Source organism: Trachurus japonicus, chromosome 4 (genome assembly GCF_045865225.1).
Source record: "Trachurus japonicus isolate A0001 chromosome 4, Traja_1.0".
Taxonomy (NCBI): Eukaryota; Metazoa; Chordata; class Actinopteri; order Carangiformes; family Carangidae; genus Trachurus; species Trachurus japonicus.
Window position 1 is genome coordinate 2,650,892 of NC_140910.1, and position 19,535 is coordinate 2,670,426.

General features: G+C 41.6%; 2 protein-coding genes across 4 annotated transcripts; one reads left to right on the forward strand and one right to left on the reverse strand.

The window, feature by feature from the left end:
• The first annotated feature begins 599 nt into the window (after window positions 1–599).
• On the forward strand, window positions 600–12,292 carry LOC146988237 (vacuolar protein sorting-associated protein 4B-like). 3 transcript variants are annotated; one of them, XM_085773395.1, is made up of 11 exons: window positions 600–772; window positions 2,063–2,174; window positions 2,356–2,506; window positions 2,754–2,809; window positions 9,071–9,178; window positions 9,346–9,502; window positions 10,179–10,312; window positions 10,402–10,483; window positions 10,584–10,803; window positions 11,899–12,039; window positions 12,124–12,292. In XM_085773395.1, exons 1-11 carry the CDS (start codon window positions 752–754, stop codon window positions 12,223–12,225), a joined length of 1,284 nt encoding a protein of 427 aa, XP_085629521.1. In that variant the 5' UTR covers window positions 600–751; the 3' UTR covers window positions 12,226–12,292. The 3 variants fall into 3 exon arrangements, with proteins under 3 accessions (XP_085629521.1, XP_085629520.1, XP_085629519.1); XM_085773394.1 differs by lacking the exons at window positions 9,071–9,178; window positions 9,346–9,502; window positions 10,179–10,312 and adding exons at window positions 3,391–3,510; window positions 3,594–3,750; window positions 3,835–3,983 and having other exon boundaries at window positions 12,124–12,282; XM_085773393.1 differs by lacking the exons at window positions 9,071–9,178; window positions 9,346–9,502; window positions 10,179–10,312; ... (2 more) ...; window positions 11,899–12,039; window positions 12,124–12,292 and adding exons at window positions 3,391–3,510; window positions 3,594–3,750; window positions 3,835–3,983; ... (2 more) ...; window positions 6,321–6,461; window positions 6,548–6,836.
• A 2,213-nt stretch (window positions 12,293–14,505) lies between these two features.
• Window positions 14,506–19,355, reverse strand: plekhb2 (pleckstrin homology domain containing B2). Its single transcript, XM_085773373.1, has 8 exons — window positions 19,249–19,355; window positions 18,430–18,480; window positions 17,776–17,928; window positions 17,562–17,664; window positions 17,387–17,426; window positions 16,977–17,063; window positions 15,211–15,325; window positions 14,506–14,864 (listed from the first exon to the last, which is right to left on the reverse strand). The coding sequence occupies exons 2-8, from the start codon at window positions 18,464–18,466 to the stop codon at window positions 14,728–14,730; spliced, it is 672 nt and encodes a 223-aa protein (XP_085629499.1). The 5' UTR covers window positions 18,467–18,480; window positions 19,249–19,355; the 3' UTR covers window positions 14,506–14,727.
• Between the last annotated feature and the right edge of the window lie 180 nt (window positions 19,356–19,535).

Here is a 19,535-nt window from a genome sequence, read left to right on the forward strand (position 1 = left end):
TTTTTGAAAGAAATTGAGCTTTATTTTAAGTTACTTGATCATTTAAGGCCTAATGTTTTTATAGCCTTTTGATTAGTTAAATTTTAACTAATCAAAAGGCTATAAAAACATTAAATATCTGTACCCATATAAACCTTTTATGTAATGTAAGGTTACCTCTGGCCCACCTGTTATTTCCTGTTTTAGGCTACTTGTAGGCCTATAGTTATTAGTGTTTGTGTTTTTGTCTTTTTCAATAATGGGGGGAATAAGTGGCTAAAAAAACAAAAGTAGACACGGGTGACATCTTTTACAGTCTATGGGTGACATACATAGGTGACATATATGTACAGCAGTGACAACTTGCTGTAGTTCCACTAGTATTCACTAGAGGTCAGTAGGCTACTGGTACACAGGTCTACTCAGGTGTAACTCACCTGTAGACTGGTTGAAGTTATTTCCGACTCTTTTTGAAAAGTAAAAGTAAAAAGTTTCCATTTGTCTAGAACTCCTCGAGTCGTTTCAGTTGCCTTCAGAATGTTGATGAAACTTCGAATAAAAACACAGCAGTTGTTTTGACAACGGTGTCACGTGACCACCGCGGAAGTGACCGTCAGACTTTTTCCTGAAGCGGAAGAGAAACAAACATTCACGATGTTTTCCGACTAAAGTTCTTACAGAATGACGTTTAACTAACAGGTGACGGAGAAAAGAGCAGAGACCGTTTGTTTACAGTTTTATCTACAACTTGTGGGACTCACGGCAGCCTACCATGGCTGGAGGGAATTTACAGGTGAGTGACAGTTCCTGTCAAAGCTGCTGTTACATAACATTGTGTCTCAAATAGTTTCACTCGCTTTAAATTAGTCAACACCGACCACCTTCCTACGTGTAAACCTCTTTCCCAGCTGCTTATTTGTATGTAATGAATTATGTTTAATGTTTTTTTTTTATTATTATTAAGGGCAAGTTCTAAGAACTAAGTTAGCTATATTTTTATTGCCAATTGCGAAAAATTCTTAGTTGTTCTTTTCTTTTGAAAAGCATCTGAGTACATGTAGGCTACTCATGTAGTGGACTAAAGTAAAAGTAGCCTACAGCCTTTTCATTTTCTGCTTCACAACAGTTCTGTGGGAACTATGTTCCTCCTAAGTTACACACTTTGTTCCTGGTTCCCGTCAAAGATGTGACAGGCTACGTTCCTGTATCATGAGTGGTGCTGCTAAATGCTGCATGTCACCAGAAGCAGATGTGTTATTATCACAAATAGAATCCATCATTAAAGTAACATTTATGAAATATGGATTTCTATATCATGTTGCAACCAGATCTAAGTTTATTGGAAAGTTTATGTTGTTTACATTAACTTGATCTCAGATCTTTGAACTCTGTTTACATGGGCTTTAAATGGATAGGCTATATAGGCTATTTATGTAACATTTGTCTATGGTAATAAATATATATATACACACAGACATAAACATTCTTATTTGTATGGGCTAGACATGTATTGAATGTGTCATTCAATAGGCTATATGTAATGTGTCAGATGTCCCAGAGGGCAAAGACTGATTTAATTCTCTCAGATTGCTTTGTGGTTCAAATCACACATCATTTGTTCAGTCCAGAATACAAATGTAAATTTATGTTATAGTAAGTCTTTTTCTTTACTTGTTCATTTATCTTCTCACAACCCTTCAGATGTTTCTTGTGACCTTTTGGAGGATGCCTGATCTGTGGGGTTCAAACCATCAGACCATTTATAACAATGTTATTATCAGATAGGAATCATAATCACAGTTCAGTCAGACAGTTCTGAAATTAGAACAAATAATTAAGTGAGAGTAAGCATTGCAAGCTGAAGCACAGCATAGGTATCCTTGAGCATGGCTGCAGCAGGTTTGGCGTCAGGCTCTGTCTCAGTTATTCCTTTCCTGAATGATCTGCTTCGCCAGACATTACAGGGAATGTATTTATTGTTTGTATCATTAGTAACAGTACATTATAAACCATTGATCCCAGTGTTGTTAACTAGAACGCTGTACCCTGACGTTTTCCCTTCCATGCTGTGTGTCGTTCACAGAAAGCGATCGATCTGGCCAACAAAGCTTCAGAGGAGGACAAAGCCAAGAACTACGAGGAGGCCCTCAGATGTTATCAACATGCAATACAGTACTTCATTCACGTCATAAAGTGTGAGGAACCCGACCCTGAGTTTCACAGCATTCTTGTTATAATAGCTATTTACTGTTACACTTCACTTCTTTTCTTTCTATCTCCATAATCTAAGTCACTTAGGACCAGAGCAGCTGAGTTCAATTTCACTGGTGTGGACAGCGGGAAAAAAAAAGGTTTATGGTGTTGTTGTTTCTGCAGATGATGCCCAGGGGGAGAAGGCAAAGCAGAGCATCAGGGCCAAGTGTGGCGATTACCTGGAAAGAGCCGAGCAGCTGAAGAGCTACCTGAAGAAAAAAGAGAACGCTCCTCCAGCCAAACCCGTCAAAGAGTCCCAGGCTGATGACAAAGGGTGAGACTGATGAGTAAGACATTTATACCATCCAAACCATCCAAATGTGTGAGGTGCAGGCGTGTTGGAGAAGAACATCTCACACTGCTTACACACACAGATCATCCCAAAATGTCACTGCAGAGAGACCTCAGAAGTGTTTTCAGTTCTCACAGCCATGGTCTTAAATAGATATACGCCACCATCCACCAATCCTGTGTGCACGTGTGAATTGACCATGATCTGATCTGTTTTTATTGAACTTCAGGAGTGAAAGTGATGAGGAGGGCAAAGAGAAGAAGAAGTTCTCAAACCAACTCTCAGGTAAGTGACACAGCATTTGTTTAATCTTAAAGACCAAGCTTGCAGTGAACTGCTGTGGTAATGAGAGACCTCCACACCATAGGTGGGGCTGTGTGAGTGAGTACGGGTAGGAGAGCAGAAGAAAGAGGACAATGAGTAGAGAGAAGACAGTCTGTGTACACTGAGTTACAGTCCTGTGAGTAAAGTGCCTGAAAGATATGACGTCTCCTCTTATCTGTGACCCCAAACATAACAAACTGTTTCCATCGTTTAGAGTAGAGTAGAGTGAACTTTATTCATCCCCGAAAGGAAATTCAAATGTCAGGTAGCTCATAAATAACAGAGAACAGCCGCACTTCCATCCACAAGAGCACAAACCAACACAGAGCATAGACAACACAAGGACATACCATAAAATAAGTTAAAGTGCAAATGTAGAGCTCAAAATTATAATTAATATTAAAATTACAGTCTATACCCATTGTAGTGTATGTGTGTGTGTGGGGGGCAAGTGTTTCACCTCCACTCATCACCTTGGTGTCCAGTGTATGTGACAGAAAGTCCTTCATATATTAAGTTTTTATGTCACTCGCCCATCACAGGTGCCATCGTCATAGAAAAGCCAAACATTAAGTGGGATGATGTCGCTGGACTTGAAGGAGCCAAAGAAGCCCTAAAGGAGGCTGTCATCCTGCCAATCAAATTCCCTCATCTCTTCACAGGTGTGTAAACCTGCAGCTGAATCCCTTTTGTGTGAGTGTGTTGGTGTGAACAGGATGTGATAACACAATAACTGTTTGTGCAGGAAAGCGGACACCGTGGCGGGGGATCCTTCTCTTCGGCCCCCCAGGAACAGGGAAGTCCTACCTGGCCAAAGCTGTGGCCACGGAAGCCAACAACTCCACCTTCTTCTCCATCTCCTCCTCCGATCTCGTGTCCAAGTGGCTGGGGGAAAGTGAAAAGTGAGGCCAGGGATCGTCCTCTACACGGTGCTGACGTGATGGAAGTAAAATATTCATCACTTCTCCACCTCTGTGTTTCTGCAGGTTGGTGAAGAGCCTGTTCAGTATGGCTCGAGAACAGAAGCCATCCATCATTTTCATTGATGAGATCGACTCCCTCTGTGGCTCCAGGAGTGAGAACGAGAGCGAGGCAGCACGCCGGATCAAAACAGAGTTCCTGGTTCAGATGCAAGGTGAGCAAGGAGAGACAGCTGACACCTGAGCTTCGATCGGGAAGCTAACATCATGTTTCTAATGCTTTCTATTCACAAGTTTCCAAACGTCATCTATGGTCAAAACCGGAAGCCGGTTTTGCATTTCCTGTGGAATTGTACGTTTACTTTTCCATGGTTTTCAGTCATTGTCATAGTTGTGGTTCACGCATGGATCTATTAATGCTGGCTTTTTAACACAGATGTCAATTTGTGTGATATCCATTGTTAATAGCTGGTGTGATGATCCATGCATTTCTGATTTTCATTGAAAAAAAAAAAATCCATGCATTTACCTCGACTGCCGAAACCATGGAAACGTAAACATAAAATTCCACCGGAATAGCAAAACCGGCTTACGTTTTTGACGTTCGGAAAAAGGTGGATATTGTGGAAATTCTCTGTTGCTGGTGAATAATGACAGAGACTTCTGCCAGCTGACAAGTTTTTATTTCCTTGCATGCGGTGATTATGAAGGAAAGACCCAGAGCACAGAGAAACGTCTACATTTATACTTTAGGTACCACCTCTCAGGGGTCTTCAAATGGCCTTTTGGTCTAGTAGGGGCTCTGTCTTTCACACCTTACAGAAACTGACATCTCCCTAGTTCTACTGTTTTCTCATTTGTCTTGTCCTGCGAGAGTTGAAACTCCGGTGGGTTCCCATGGGAAAACAACAGTGGGGATATTGCAAGGAAGATAGGATAACACAAAGATGAGGAGGGTAAAACTTACTGTTATATTACAATGTCATTCTCTTCTCAGGTGTTGGAAATGATAATGAGGGAATCCTGGTCTTGGGAGCCACAAATATACCATGGACATTGGACTCTGCCATCAGGAGGAGGTTATTAATCATATAAATAATCTCTACCTGATCACCTTTCACATGTGGTCCAGGATTAAGAAGTTATAGGCATAGTTCAACATTTTGGCAAATTGGTCCATTGCCATAATCCCTATAGTCATAGCAGTAGGCTTATTGGTGCAAGCTATTTTTAGAACGGCGGAGCAGAGCCGTGAGCTGTTCAGAGCTACGCTACGGAGGCTAATGGGATTTCTTGGTTTCCCTCATCAAACTCATCAAATACACAATCCAACAACTCCAACTTGTGGACAAGTTGTGAGCTGCACATTCACCACACTATGAGATAATAATGGAATGTTACGAGACAGAGTTGTTTTAGAGGTAAATTCATGCAAAACCACTGATGTACGTTCCTGTTGAGGACAGTTTTTCGGCAAGAAGTCTCTGCGTTTGCCTCAAAAACAACTCCGTCTCGTAACGTTCCGTTATTAACTCATAGCGTGGTGAATGTGCAGCTCACAACTTGTCCACCAGACTGTTTTGGAGTTGTTGGATTGTGTATTTGATGAGTTTGATGAGGGAAACCAAGAAATCCCATTAGCCTCCGTAGCGTAGCTCTGAGCAGCTTGCGGCTCTGCTCCGCCGTTCTAAAAAGAGCTTGCACCGACAAATAAAGGTAACAAACCTATTGCTAAAACTAGGGATTATGGCAATGCCAAAATGTTGAACTATCTCTTTTAATACCTCATATATCCAACTGAATCTTTTCTCTATGTCTTAGATTTGAAAAGCGGATCTACATTCCTCTGCCCGAAGACAACGCCCGCTCCTTCATGTTCAAACTGCACCTGGGATCCACACCCAACGACCTGTCGGAGGCAGACTTTGTCACTCTGGGCAAAGAGACGGTGGGCTACTCCGGGGCCGACATCAGCATCATCGTCAGGGACGCCCTCATGCAGCCTGTCAGGAGAGTTCAGTCAGCCACTCACTTCAAAAAGGTAAAAACACAGGGACAGTTAGTGTCGCCATTTTCATTCACCCATCCCAGTCTCCACTAACTAATCCCCCATGAACCAACTTTTATTTACGATGTTTTGGTTTTTAGTTTTAGACCTTGACCCTTAATCTTTCTTGGTGTTGGCATTTGGTTGCAGCTGCAGTTTGTTAGAGATGAAAAGCTCTTAAAACCCATTTTTCAGCAGTGGTGGGCGTGGGAGCCCAACATCAGAGCTGGAGGTGTAAATAAGCAACTTTATGGAAACATATTTAGTAATGTTATTCACAGCTCATTTCTGCTGTATGGGCAATACAATAGCTACAGATTCACCAATAAATATTTGTAGCTGTTAAGACATTTTTTCCGTCCACATTACGACATGTACACAGAACCTTTATGCATACAAGTGGAACTGGGAGGCAGAAACTGTTTTTGCGTATTAAACTGGTCTGTCTGTCTCATGTTTCTTTTTTTCTGTGTCCACACACACACACACACACTCACAAATTCAGGTGCGGGGGTCAACGTCCAACAACCCAGGTGTAGTGGTGGAAGACCTCCTGACTCCATGCTCACCAGGAGACCCCAACGCCATAGAGATGACATGGATGGACGTACCTGGGGACAAACTTCTCGAGCCCATTGTGTCCATGGTAAGAAAAGACTCTTTTAAACTTCGACAAAAGTTTTGATGTGTGTTAATAAACCCGGAGTGATCAGCATGTGTTCCTCTGTACAGGCCGACATGAAGAGGTCCCTGACAAAGACCAAGCCCTCAGTGAACTCAGAGGACCTGGACAAGCTGCAGAAGTTTACTGAGGATTTTGGACAAGAGGGCTAGCACTGTTAAACACACGCTGAGTCAGACTACAGTTCTTTTTACTATCGGTTATGGGTTTTAAATGAATCAGTGAAACTTTTGGTCTGTTACTGTAGTCCAACGTTTCTTAGTCTGATTGTCAAAAATGACCAGAGTACATGTCGCAGTGGGAAAAATGTAAACTGTATCATATATATATATATATAATGTAAACTGTATCATATATATATATATATATATATATATATATATATATATATATTATCAGTGGTTTACTACAATTAGGGCTTTATTACAACTTAAAATGATTAATCACCGATCTAAATCTTAATCAATCACTCTTGTTTTCTGATAACTAAACTATTAATCAATGATTTCAACACTTTTTTTGTCACTAACATGTCAATCCACTTTGGTTCATGTTTACACATTTGTATGTTTTTTTTGTTTTTTTTTCTTTACGTACTTGTTGATTTTTTTCTATTGAACTCTTTTTAAAAAAAAGAAAACTATCTGTCTGTAAATGGACAGTGGGTAAATGCACCTTTCAACACTATATACCTCCTATTATAGTGATATAAGGAGCACAGCTTGTTTGAAGTTGTACTATAACATTTTAAACATGTGACAACATTTTACTGATTTTTATTGCACACATACAAAACTGAAGGGGTGAAATATGAAGTTATCATCACATGTTGGTGTGAGGCTCTTTTAAAAAGCTGCATCAGTAAAACAAAACAAAACATGGACTACACACAAACCTTTAATTAGCAGCTTCAAAGAGAGGTTTCTGGGTTTCTATGGTCACTGAATCTTACCATCATATTGTGCAACGCTGCCTTTAAAAGCAGTAATGTTGAATCTATCTGCATGAATATTGATCTGCTGTGTCTCACTTATACAGGTTCTACTTTTAACTTTCAGACTTAAATAGTCAGTTGTGTTCTGAGCTCTTAATAGATACAGTACACCCAGACTGTGCTGCCTTTATTTAAAAGAATATTATGGGGTTTACTGAGGTTACATGAGTAAAAGGTACGGTGGCTGTTTGCACTTTTGTTGTATCTTATATGACATGTTCTGTGAACTAATGTCTCAGGGTTAAATAAACAACAAGAAACCAAACAGAGTCATTGTAACCTTTGTGAATATACAGTATCTAATAGTTAAAATACATGTCTTAGTTATGTGTCATACATTTTTTATTTGATTGCAGGGTAAATCATGAAAGTCTCAAGACCAGTCAAGACCACAGCTGCAGTGACATTTTTTCTAACCGCAAATGTCTCTGCCACTTGCTCACTTTGGTTTATTCAATCACTAGTATAATAATAGTTTAGATTTTATATCAAAATCATATTTTCTTTTTAGCTGAGGAATAGTGTAAATATTAAAGCCTCAGTCATGATTATTATGAGAACATAATACTTCATGGTCTTGAAAATGGTCTCGTATTGGTTTGGTCTAGGTATGCTCTGGTCTCGGGTTAAGAGGTCTTGACTACAATTCTAGCACAGCAGCTACTTCAGCTCTTGGCTCAAACACTCTACGACATGGTCTCAGTCCAAACTGTTTCCATCGTTTTGTCCCCATTTCACCTCCACTCATCTCATCACCGAGGTGTCCAGTCTATGTGGAGAAGTCCTCCACAGAAGTAAGATCTTATCACCAACCCAGATTTATCCTCTAATGGAAAAATACATAGTAAATTTGAAAATAATTTTAGCAAGATTTACACAAAACAATTTGGCTAAAGAAAATCCCCTCCTTTTCCAGCTTTAAAATTACAGATCTTAAATTGGGACATATTTCAATTTTTGATATCAAATAGCCTATGTAGTTTTATAAATTATTGTATGTCTTGTGTGTCTGCTGTGTTGTTCATCTAGGCACTTGTTCTTCTTATTTTCATAATAACATATATCATCTTTCAGGGAAAAACAGTAGGCTATGACCTGTTAACATGGGGGAAGATATGAGAACACAAGTCCAACCAAAATTGCTACATTCAAAAGTTTCATCAGGCTATGCCCACAAAAAACACAAGAGCTGTCCACATGATCCATGAATTTTGAAATGAAAAAGTTATTAGTCGTAGCCAAACTTATTCTCGTAAATTTACGACTTTATTCTCGTAAATTACGACTTTAGCACTTTAGTCATCCAGTATAAAATAACGTGACGCCGTGGACTGGTTTTTCCTCCACAGCTGCAACAGTCCCAGAGTTGATGGTTCTCTTACGTTCAACGCGATTGGCTCCTGTAGACATCAATCAATCCATGTTTTTTTTTTTATACCGGAAATACGTAACCATGCGGAACTGCACCATAGGGCTTGTTTACCAGACAGAGCCGGTGAACAATGTATCACAGTCTAACTTAACAGAAAGTACAAAGAGTTTCAGTGTATAAAGTTTTTGTGTCACTCGCCCATCACAGGTGCCACCGTCATGGAAAAGCCAAACATTAAGTGGGATGATGTCGCTGGACTAGAAGGAGCCAAAGAAGCCCTAAAGGAGGCTGTCATCCTGCCAATCCAATGTACAGGTGTGTAAACCTGCAGCTGAATCCCTTTTGTATGAGTGTGTTGGTGTGAACAGGATCTGATAGTGATAACACAATACTGTAATTTCCCAGCTTGGGATCAATAAAGTACATCTATCCATCCATCCATCCATCCATCCATCCATATCCATCTATGACTGTTTGTGCAGAAAAGCGGACACCGTGGCGGGGGATCCTTCTCTTCGGCCCCCCAGGAACAGGGAAGTCCTACCTGGCCAAAGCTGTGGCCACGGAAGCCAACAACTCCACCTTCTTCTCCATCTCCTCCTCCGATCTCGTGTCCAAGTGGTTGGGGGAAAATGAAAAGTGAGGCCAGGGATCGCCCTCTACACGGTGCTGACATGATGGACAGACAGTGCTGCTTGAAAGTGTGTGAACCCTCCAAACATGTGATTGTGGCCAGATAATTCAATTTTGGACCCATCTGTACAGAGAATGGACGCCCAGAAGGTCTCTGGTTTGTCTAAGTGATCACTGGTCAAAGTTTAAACAGGCTTCATGCTTCCTTCTATCAACTCTCCCATTAATACCATGTCTATTGAATTCATTGTCTGATTGTAGACACATACATTTCTCCCAGATGCTGCCAGAGAGGTCTGCAGCTCTCTGGAGCTGATGTGTGTGTCGGCCTTCACCCGAGTTATTCTTCGTCTGGTGCTTCTTGGTGGAAGTTTTGAGGGCAGAGTTGCAGTGATGCTGAGTATCTATGTAGCACATAGTCTGATTCCATGCTTCACATACTCTGCTGGCTACTCACACAAAACAAGGATATGGAATTGATGAACATAAACCTGACTTTTTATATATAAAAACTAGTGATAATAATAAGAAGGTCATGGTATAAATAAATAGTTAAAAAAAGAAAGTCATGGTATAAAAAACAACAGAAAAATCTAAACCACTCAGTGGGTTTACAAACTTTCAAGCAGCACTGTATGAGAAACAAAGTACTCATCACTTCTCCACCTCTGTGTTTCTGCAGGTTGGTGAAGGACCTGTTCAGTGCGGCCCGAGAACACAAGCCGTCCATCATTTTCATGGATGACATCGACCTCCTCTGTTACGAGGGCGAGGCAACACGCCGGGCCAGGACAGAGTTCCTGGTTCAGATGCAAGGTGAAGCAAGGAGAGACACCGGACCAATGAGCTCAGATCTAGAAACTAGCACCTTGTGTCTAATGGTTTCTATGTCATTCTCTTCTCAGGTGTTGGAAATGATAATGAGGGAATCCTGGTCCTGGGAGCCACAAATATACCATGGACATTGGACTCTGCCATCAGGAGGAGGTTATTAACCATAAAAACAATCTCTACCTCTCACATGTGGTCCAGGATAGAGAAGTTAAATGCTTCATATGTCCCACTGAATCTTTTCTCTGTGTTTTAGTTTTGAAAAGCGGATCTACATTCCTCTGCCCGAAGACAACGCCCGCTCCTTCATGTTCAAACTGCAGCTGGGATCCACACCCAACGACCTGTCGGAGGCAGACTTTGTCACTCTGGGCAAGGAGACGGTGGGCTACTCCGGGGCCGACATCAGCATCATCGTCAGGGACGCCCTCATGCAGCCTGTCAGGAGAGTTCAGTCAGCCACTCACTTCAAAAAGGTAAAAACACAGGGGACAGTTCACCTGGGCTTGTTGTCCTACCTGTCCTCAAACCTCAAGATGCTCCAAAATAAGACAGATTGCCTTCACTGTATATCATTCATTTTTTGCAGTTGGCTGTTGCTATTCTCATTCAACCATCCCAGTCTCCGCAAACTGATCCCGCATTAACCTACTTCAAAGATTCAAACATTTTTATTGTCAGTTCTCTATATGTCTAAGACTCGAAAAGTCGTTTCTCTCTCACCTAAATTAGATATGATAGATATAAATAAAATGCTGTGGAAAATAATGTACATCAGTGGTTGTAGTGCAAAGTATCGTTCCTTAATGTAGCCAGTGTTAACCCTCCTGTCGTCCTTCTGGGTCAAATTGACCCAATCTGTTCCCTTCCTCCATCCTTCCTTCATTCCTTCCTTTCTCCCTTCCTTCTTTCCTTCCTTTATTCCCTTTGTCCTTACTTCTTCTTCCTTCCTCTTTTGATCCAATTGACCTGATCTGTTCCCTATCCCTCCATCTTTCTTTCCTTCCCCTTTCCCATCCTTCTTTCCACAATCCTTTTCCCCTTCCTTCCTTCCCTTCATCCTTACTTGAATGAATGAATGAATTTACTTAAAACAGGGACAATGCACAAAAAACACGAATCTTGTAAAACAAGAAGAGATGCTCTGAGCCAGGTTATAGCAACAATTGCTAATTTCCGCCTGTAGTCCCTGTAGTCCACTTCTTCTTTCCTTTTTGACCCAATCTGTTCCCTCCCTCCTTCGAGCTTTCCTTCTTTCCTCCCATCTTTCCCTTCGTCATTCCTTCCTTTCTTCCTTGATCCAGGAGGACAACAGGAGGGTCCAGGGGCAGGGGGGTGAAGAGAGAACGTGAGGGGTTCTCTCCACACTGATGATCTTGCTGGCTGCATTTACTATGCATTTATTACTTCCAATTGTTTAGTTTGTAGTGTTAGATGTTGACTCTTCATCCTTTTTTGTTTCGGTGATTAACTAAACGTGTATTACACTGGTTTATTATTACGTTTACTGTAACGTTTTCCTTTTTTCTGTGTCCACACACACACACACACACAAACACTCACAAATTCAGGTGCGGGGGTCAACGTCCAACAACCCAGGTGTAGTGGTGGAAGACCTCCTGACTCCATGCTCACCAGGAGACCCCAACGCCATAGAGATGACATGGATGGACGTACCTGGGGACAAACTTCTCGAGCCCATTGTGTCCATGGTAAGAAAGTTCATTTGTACTTTTAATTTTTTACCAGAGTTTACTGAGCTGAGCAGAGTGATCAGCATGTGTTCCTCTGTACAGGCCGACATGAAGAAGTCCCTGTCAGAGATCAAGCCCTCAGTGAACGCAGAGGACCTGGACAAGCTGCAGAAGTTTACTAAGGATTTTGGACAAGAGGACTAGCACTGTAAGGTTTTTTATTTCTTTATGTACTTGTTGATTTTTTTTTTCTATTGAACCAAAGTTACAACCAGAAAACTGTCTCTAGATGTACAGTGGGTAAATGCACCTTCCCAACACTACATACAGTAGGCTACCTTCTATTATAGTGATGTGTATACTAGGGGTGGGAATCTTTTACTATCTCACAATTCGATTCGATTCTGATTTTTGGGGCTATGATTCGATTCAAAATCGATTTTTGATTCAAAACAATTTGATTCAAAATCGATTTTTGATTCAAAACAATTTGATTCATAATGATTTCTGCTTCAGTCTATCGGTGTGCAAAGGATCCTCATGATCTACTCCAGTCTGCTTTGCAAGACAGAATGACTACAGTGTCTTTTAAACATTTATCCATGCTTAGATGGAATTGTTGAAACTGTTGCATAAAAGCAATATCAAATATATATTATATCACATAAGTAACAAAATTAAAAGTGCCTCTTTATTAAAAAGAATAGTGCAGTTAAACATGCTGCCTTTTAAATTCTAAGGAAATGGAGGCCGACAGCCAGCAGAGTTGTTTCATTTTTTATTTCTTAAAATCGATTTTGGGACAATTTATATTCTGAATTTCGATTCTGAATCGTATTAAATGAGAATTGCGATTCTTATGTGAATCAATTTTTTTGGCACACCCCTAATATATAGTGACTTTGATCACTAATAGTCAGTTGTGTTCTGAGCTATTTATAGATATAGTACACTCAAACTGTGCTGCCTTTATTTCAAAGAATATTATGGGGGTTTACTGAGGTAGGGTGGCTTTTTGCACTTTTTTTGTATCTTATGTGACATGTTCTATGAACTAATGTCTCAGGGTTAAATAAACAGCAAGAAACCAAACAGGAGTCATTGTAACCTTTGTGAATATACAGTATTTAATAGTTAAAATACATCTCTTAGTTAAGGGTCATACATTTTATAATTAACTGCAGAGTAAATCATGAAGTACCAGCCATGACAGCAGTAATATTGTTGTTTTGTGTGTGTGTGTGTGTGTCAGTTTAAGTGTAGCAGGAACTGTGCTAGGTACAGGCACAAAACTTAACAGGTGTATAGTGAACATCAACATCAAGGCTGAGTTTAAGGATGAGTGTGGCCCCGCCCATGAGCACTGAGGTCACCATGGCTGCCGAGTGCTCATGGGTCAGAACATCAACGTGTTGACAGGCGTCATGGCTGGTTAATCCCATCATAGATGGTCTCTAGTTTAATTAGTACACTTGATAAGAGAAAGATACAACTAATGTCACATCGATTTAAGATCTGTAGAAAAATTACATCAGTGTTAAGCTGCTTACAAACTGATAAATTGCAAAACTGAAACGGAGTGTGAAGAGTCGTATACATCCCTTCAGACAGTATCATGATGAGGATACAAGTATCTTTGTTTGAAAATCAGTCTTAAATGTTTTCCGTCTGGCAGGAGTTGCTATTTGGAGGTGAATCTGTAATAAAGACGAACTATGGAGGTTAATATTCAGATCACTCAGCAATGGCCAATTGAAGTGGAGCAAAATCTCAGGAGATTAACCTGATCAGAGTTTTGTGCATGCTAAAATAAAAACCTAATGAACACTGATTCAAAGACACTGGAAAAGAAACTGGAAGTGTGACTCAACAGCTGCCAATGAAAAGAAAAAGGACCAAAAATAATGCATGCAATTATATGCGTCAGTCAAGAGGAGTGATGTCCCTTTTCACGTCGGAGAACATCATGTAAATGCCTCTGTTTCCTCATTCAGAGGCTTATTTGTGGTGGAGGCAGCACCAGACTCCCATCACAACCGGGTTCCATCAAAAAAGGTTCTTCAAAACGCTATAATGAAATGAATATTGCTTCTGCGTGTGCTCGTTCCTATTTACACAACTCTCACCCCAGCCTGCTGCCGCCACAAATAAGACCAGGAGCCGAGGAAACACTGCATTTTAACGACCGGAACAGAGAAGTAAAACGTGCAAAATAAAGCCAAAAAGGGTAAACAGGAACAAAAAACAAACACAAACTCATGACAATCACAACAATAGTTCAAATATAAAAAGGACAAATGTGTCCATGAAACAGAAACACCTGACTTAGATGTTAGCCGAGAGGACCTGAAGTGTACATATAAGGAGCCACATCCTCCATATCATTTAAATAACTCTTCAAAGTGAATAACAGTTGTATTTTTGGTTATGAACATTCATATTCAGACGACACAAAGGGAAACTGCGACGGGGAGGGGGCGTATGAGAAAGTGCTAACAGTATTTACTTCATGTACAGGACACAGAGGGAGCGGTACGTCTGCCCATCACAATCATGCTTCATTGATGGAAGGAGCCCAACGGACACATCTCACTCCGACTCATGTGACGGCACCAAGAAGAAGCTGAATGCTGTGGAGACGGGGGTGGGGGGTGGGGTGGGGTTGGGGGGCAGTGTGCTACTACTACATGTGCATCAATCGAGACACTAAAAGACAGAGAAGAGGGAGCCCAGTGCCAGACCAGTGGCTGCTCCAGCCAGCATGCCCAGAGCTACGTCTCCTCCGTCGTCCCGCTGGCGCTCGCGGACGATGACGTGGTTGACCCCAGGAGCAGAGTACCCGCCTGGACGGAGACAATCGGACAAATTAGGTGTTGTTTAAGTTTGTAATGATCACATATAATGTAAAATAACTCTTCGATAACTCAATATTTTTACAGTCTATGGTAGGAACACAGCTTCTGTCTAAACTGAAATGTCTCAACAGCCACTAGGTGTGTATGAGATGCTTAGATGTCAGCTCCGAACCAACAAAAAGAAAAACTATAATCACTTGCACAGTCAGGGCAAAATTAATAATAAAAAGGTTTATCAGAGCATCAGTTCAACTTTAGAGGCCGGTTACATTTTTGTAAAACTAAAAAAAAATTACACAGTGTGATGATTAACGTCTGCACAGAAATGTTTTACCTTGATACTGATAAGGATATGCAACAGCATAAGGCTGCCCATCAGCAGAGTATACAATCTGAGTGGCATGCGGGGGTGGTGCCGTATAGTCTCCATAAGGGCCTGGGGCATAGGCCTGGTGAAAAAAAAAAGACAAGATATTAAAGGAATAGTTCAACATTTTGGCAAATTGGCCCATTGCCATAATCCCTATAGTTTTAGCAGTAGGTTCGTTACCTTTAATTGGCGGTGCAGGCTATTTTTAGAACGGCAGAGCAGAGCCGCTGCTCAGAGCTACGCGATGGAGGCTCAAGGAACCACGCTATGAGATAAAAACAGAACGTTACGAGACAGAGTTGTTTTCGAGGTAAATGCAGAGACTTCTTGCCGAAAAACTGCCCCCAACGGGAACGCGCATCAGCGGTTTTGCATGAATTTACCTCGAAAACAACTCTGTCTCGTAATGTTCCGTTATTATCTCAAGCGTGGTGAATGTACAGGTCACAACTTGTCCACCAGAGCGTTGTGGAGTTGTTGGATTGTGTATTTGATGAGTTTGATGAGGGAAACCAAGAAGCTAAGCTAGGAGTTCCCCCAACAACCCATTAAGGATAAAACCGTATATACGGATTAACTGGTGCTTTTACAGGCTTCTATTGACAGACCAGTAGATGGCAGCAGGATACAACACTGTCTGGTGTGAAGTAGCTGTCTTGTGGTTTTACCCAGCTCTGTAACTTGTTTTCACCTAAGAAGGATCATGTCAAACCAAGCTGATGGACTGTAGTATAAGGAGTAAATGCATAACAATCACACTGTACTATATTTTTAAATTGCGAACACTTTAAAATAAAGTTACACTAATTATTAATGACATATCTCATTTACCTGAGATTTCTGTACCCATCATACGGTCACAAATTTTCAATTTTGTGCATGTGTGCTTGTCTGCTGTTATAATATAGTTATAATATAGTTTTAATAAAGAGTCATTAAAGCAGAAGTAAGCGATCCGGTCGTTTTGCCTAACTTTTTGTCAGCCGATGGAGTTAGCAGCCCCCGCCCTCGTCATGGATCTATTGGTCCTCGTCACCACATTCACGTAGCCTGATGCATCAGCCGCTTTCATTACATTTCATATAGCGTCTGAACACGAGCCATAGGGATTTGTTTGCTTCCGGGAGGCGGTTGCTTACGTTTGCTTCAACTAATCGCTGCTGCTTGGTGGTCACGTGTGCTATACACCGGTTAAGCTCATAGGTTAGCTTGAGCGCTTGAGTTCAACGGCTTCGCCTTCAGTTCCCCATCTGTTTGCTGATTGGTCCGTCCACCAGAGCGGATGGAGCAAACGAAAACATGTTACTAGTTTCCTGACTACATGTTTGAGGCAAATGAAATTAGCCGGAACCAGTAGGCGGCGCTAGCCTGGCTAACATTCACGCGCATCCCTTGGCTGCACACACAGAGAGGACCGCCCCTTTATGCCGTTCTCTCTCCTCATTGGATAAAAGTTGTAGGATACGAGGAAGTATACAAAACGTTTTCTCCTCGGCTTACAGCAGAGCAGAGTGACTGACAGACCCGTGTTTCGGACCAAACACTCTATGTAAGTGATTACTGTCGGAAGTTATAACTATTTAAGACTTATATTAACACAAACATTCAGCTTACTTCTGCTTTAAGATGACTCATTATTAAAACATATAGTACCTAAAAAATATTGGAAATAACCCTTCATAGAGTAATAAAAGAGCCTGAAATCCAGGTATATTGTTTAGGACTTTTACCTGAGGTGGTGGGGCATATTCTGAGTAGGGAGGAGGAGCAGAGGCCATCACTTCCTGTGCAAAACCAATCTGTGGGGTAGCGACAACCTAAAAATATAAAACACAAATAAGGCCACAGCTTCTGAATGCTCAGTGTGTACAGCAACAAAACAGAGTGATGTGACATCAGGACAATGACAACTCTTATTGAGAAAACTATCATAAAGACAATGAAAACAGATTGTGAGTGTTATCTCACACAGCAAGACACAAGTGAGAAAAATATCTCTGACCTCCAGTCTGATGTTCTCAGTCTGTCTCAGATCATAGACTTACTATTCAAGTCAGATCTGAAGGACGGACAACTTCCTGTTCTTATTTTGGCAAACAAAACCAAACCCAAATGGTTTCAAATATAGCAGAAAACTCACTGCATTAATTCTGGCATCCTGAAGTGCCATGGTCCATGCTCTGCAACAAAAAGTAGAAATACAAACACAGATTACTTCAACGTAATGATTCACCTCCATCAACATGGAAACAAAAGTAGAGTGATCAAAACAATCCAAACCGATAGTGACTCAGCATGTACGTGTGTTGTCTTACAGAGCATCATCCGCACTGTCCGCACACAGGCTGATGACCCGTCCATCTCGGCACACTATCTGGAGCAAGGCATCACGCATCCTCCCTTCTGGTGGGTTCAGCTCTGAGAGGCAGAACAGAAGGACAGAGAGGAAGTGAGCAGGGCTAAAAGCGAGCGTTGGATTATACGGCAAGGTTAAGACAGTGACATCACCGGGCAACAGATGATGAGTACCTTGACAAGCAGCAGAGCTACGAATGTTAATGCAGTCGACCCTCATGTGAATATCATCCTCCATGTCATGGCGTTGTTGATCATTGTAGAAAACGAGTCGCCCATCAGACCACAGGTCAAACCAGTTCCTTTTCCACCTTCGCAGAATGGTACCTGTGATGTAAAAATGTATTTGTCGGGTTCACTTCAAACTTAAATAACATCTTAACCATCTATTCAGGCAGTATTCATTAAAGCAGAAGTAAGCGATCTGGTCGTTTTGGCTAACTTCCTGTCAGCCGATGGAGTTAGCAGCCCCCGCCCTCGTCCCTACGTCACCACATTCACGCGCATCCCTTGGCTGCACACACAGAGAGGACCGCCCCTTTATGCCGTTCTCTCTCCTCATTGGATAAAGGTTGTAGGATACAAGGAAAGTTTTCTCCTCGGCTTACAGCAGAGCAGAGTGACTGACAGACCCGTGTTTCAGACCAAACACTCTATATAAGTGATTGCCGTCGGAAGATATAACTATTTAAGACTTATATTAAGACAAATATTCTGCTTACTTCTGCTTTAAATGCTGTTAGATGTAGTGTGTGTGTGTGTGTGTGTGTGTGTGTGTGTGTGTGTGTGTGTGTGTGTGTGTGTGTGTGTGTGTGTGTGACCACTCACTCTGTCGGTGGAGCCAGCCACTCTTCACCATAGCCATCTTTTAGGCAACACCTATAACAACAGAATATGTAAACATAAGACACAGTGTGTTTAATAATGAAACAAACTGACAGCTGGTGACCGCGCGTGACCCACAGCCTCGTGACTGCTAACACCATTAGCACACATCCACAAGGCTCTCCCCAGGTCAATATGTGTATTTAGATAGTTATATTGTGACTTGAATGAGTTAAAACTAACCAGTGTTTGCATGCTGCTCCCCTGGCTTGTCAGGAGGTTTCTTTTATCTAACTCAATACAAGATAGTGAACAGACACGGTGACACCATATGGTTGTTTGTCACGAAACTGAAAAAAGCCAAGTGACGATAACTGTCAGTGATGGATCTTTACTGTAACATCGATCTGTCATCTGATCACTTGGTAGCTGACCAGTTACTGAAGTGTCACAGAGCGGTGGCTAGCCAACCTACTGTAACGGTGTCGGACATTAGCTCCCAGTAACGACAGGCCATTTGTGTATTGGTTACCTCATTTCTTATTAATTAAACAACACACAGAGTGGTTAACTTAGAGCGACAAATGGCTAATAATGTAAGCACAGTGAGCAACTTCAGCTTGTGTTTTGTTGTCTGGCTGCGTGTAAAACAAAACATAGCATTAATCAAAGTTAGCTAACGGTGTTTGGGGAAAAGAAATGTCTGTCGAGTAAACCTGGTGGTTCAGTGTTTATAGTCAGCTGAAATACGAAAACTATCCCTTATATCCGATGACAACAGTTCGTAAATACGTAAAGGAAGACTGTGTGTAGGTTACTTACTTGATTATTTATGTATTTGGAGAAAAACTGAAACCTTTCGTGAAGATGCAGCGGACGCGGAAGTTAGATGTAAACAAAACACGACGTCCTCCTCGGAGCTAAAAAGCCTGTCCGGTCAACAGGAAGGACCCTGGCCCGTCCGCCGCGCACTGCACCGCCCCACGCTCCCGTCCACAGTGTCCGCTAGCCCCGCCCGCGGAGCATCTTCACGGCCGTTCAGTCTCTTTGGAGGGGACGGGGCGTTTGTTTTGGATGACGTGACTTATCAGCTGACGGCGTTGGAAGGT

What these genes read in the sequence shown, in the direction of transcription:
- LOC146988237 (XM_085773394.1), top strand. Translation starts at nt 752, where the DNA reads ATGGCTGGAGGGAATTTACAG. An exon ending in TCCCAGGCTGATGACAAAGG is followed by an intron (nt 2,507 to 2,753) that starts GTGAGACTGATG and finishes ATTGAACTTCAG; the next exon opens with GAGTGAAAGTGATGAGGAGG. An exon ending in ATTCCCTCATCTCTTCACAG is followed by an intron (nt 3,511 to 3,593) that starts GTGTGTAAACCT and finishes CTGTTTGTGCAG; the next exon opens with GAAAGCGGACACCGTGGCGG.
- plekhb2 (XM_085773373.1), bottom strand. Translation starts at nt 18,466, where the DNA reads ATGGCTATGGTGAAGAGTGGCTGGCTCCACCGACAGA. An exon ending in TAGCTCTGCTGCTTGTCAAG is followed by an intron (nt 17,665 to 17,775) that starts GTACTCATCATC and finishes TCTGCCTCTCAG; the next exon opens with AGCTGAACCCACCAGAAGGG. An exon ending in AATATGCCCCACCACCTCAG is followed by an intron (nt 15,326 to 16,976) that starts GTAAAAGTCCTA and finishes TTTTTTCACCAG; the next exon opens with GCCTATGCCCCAGGCCCTTA.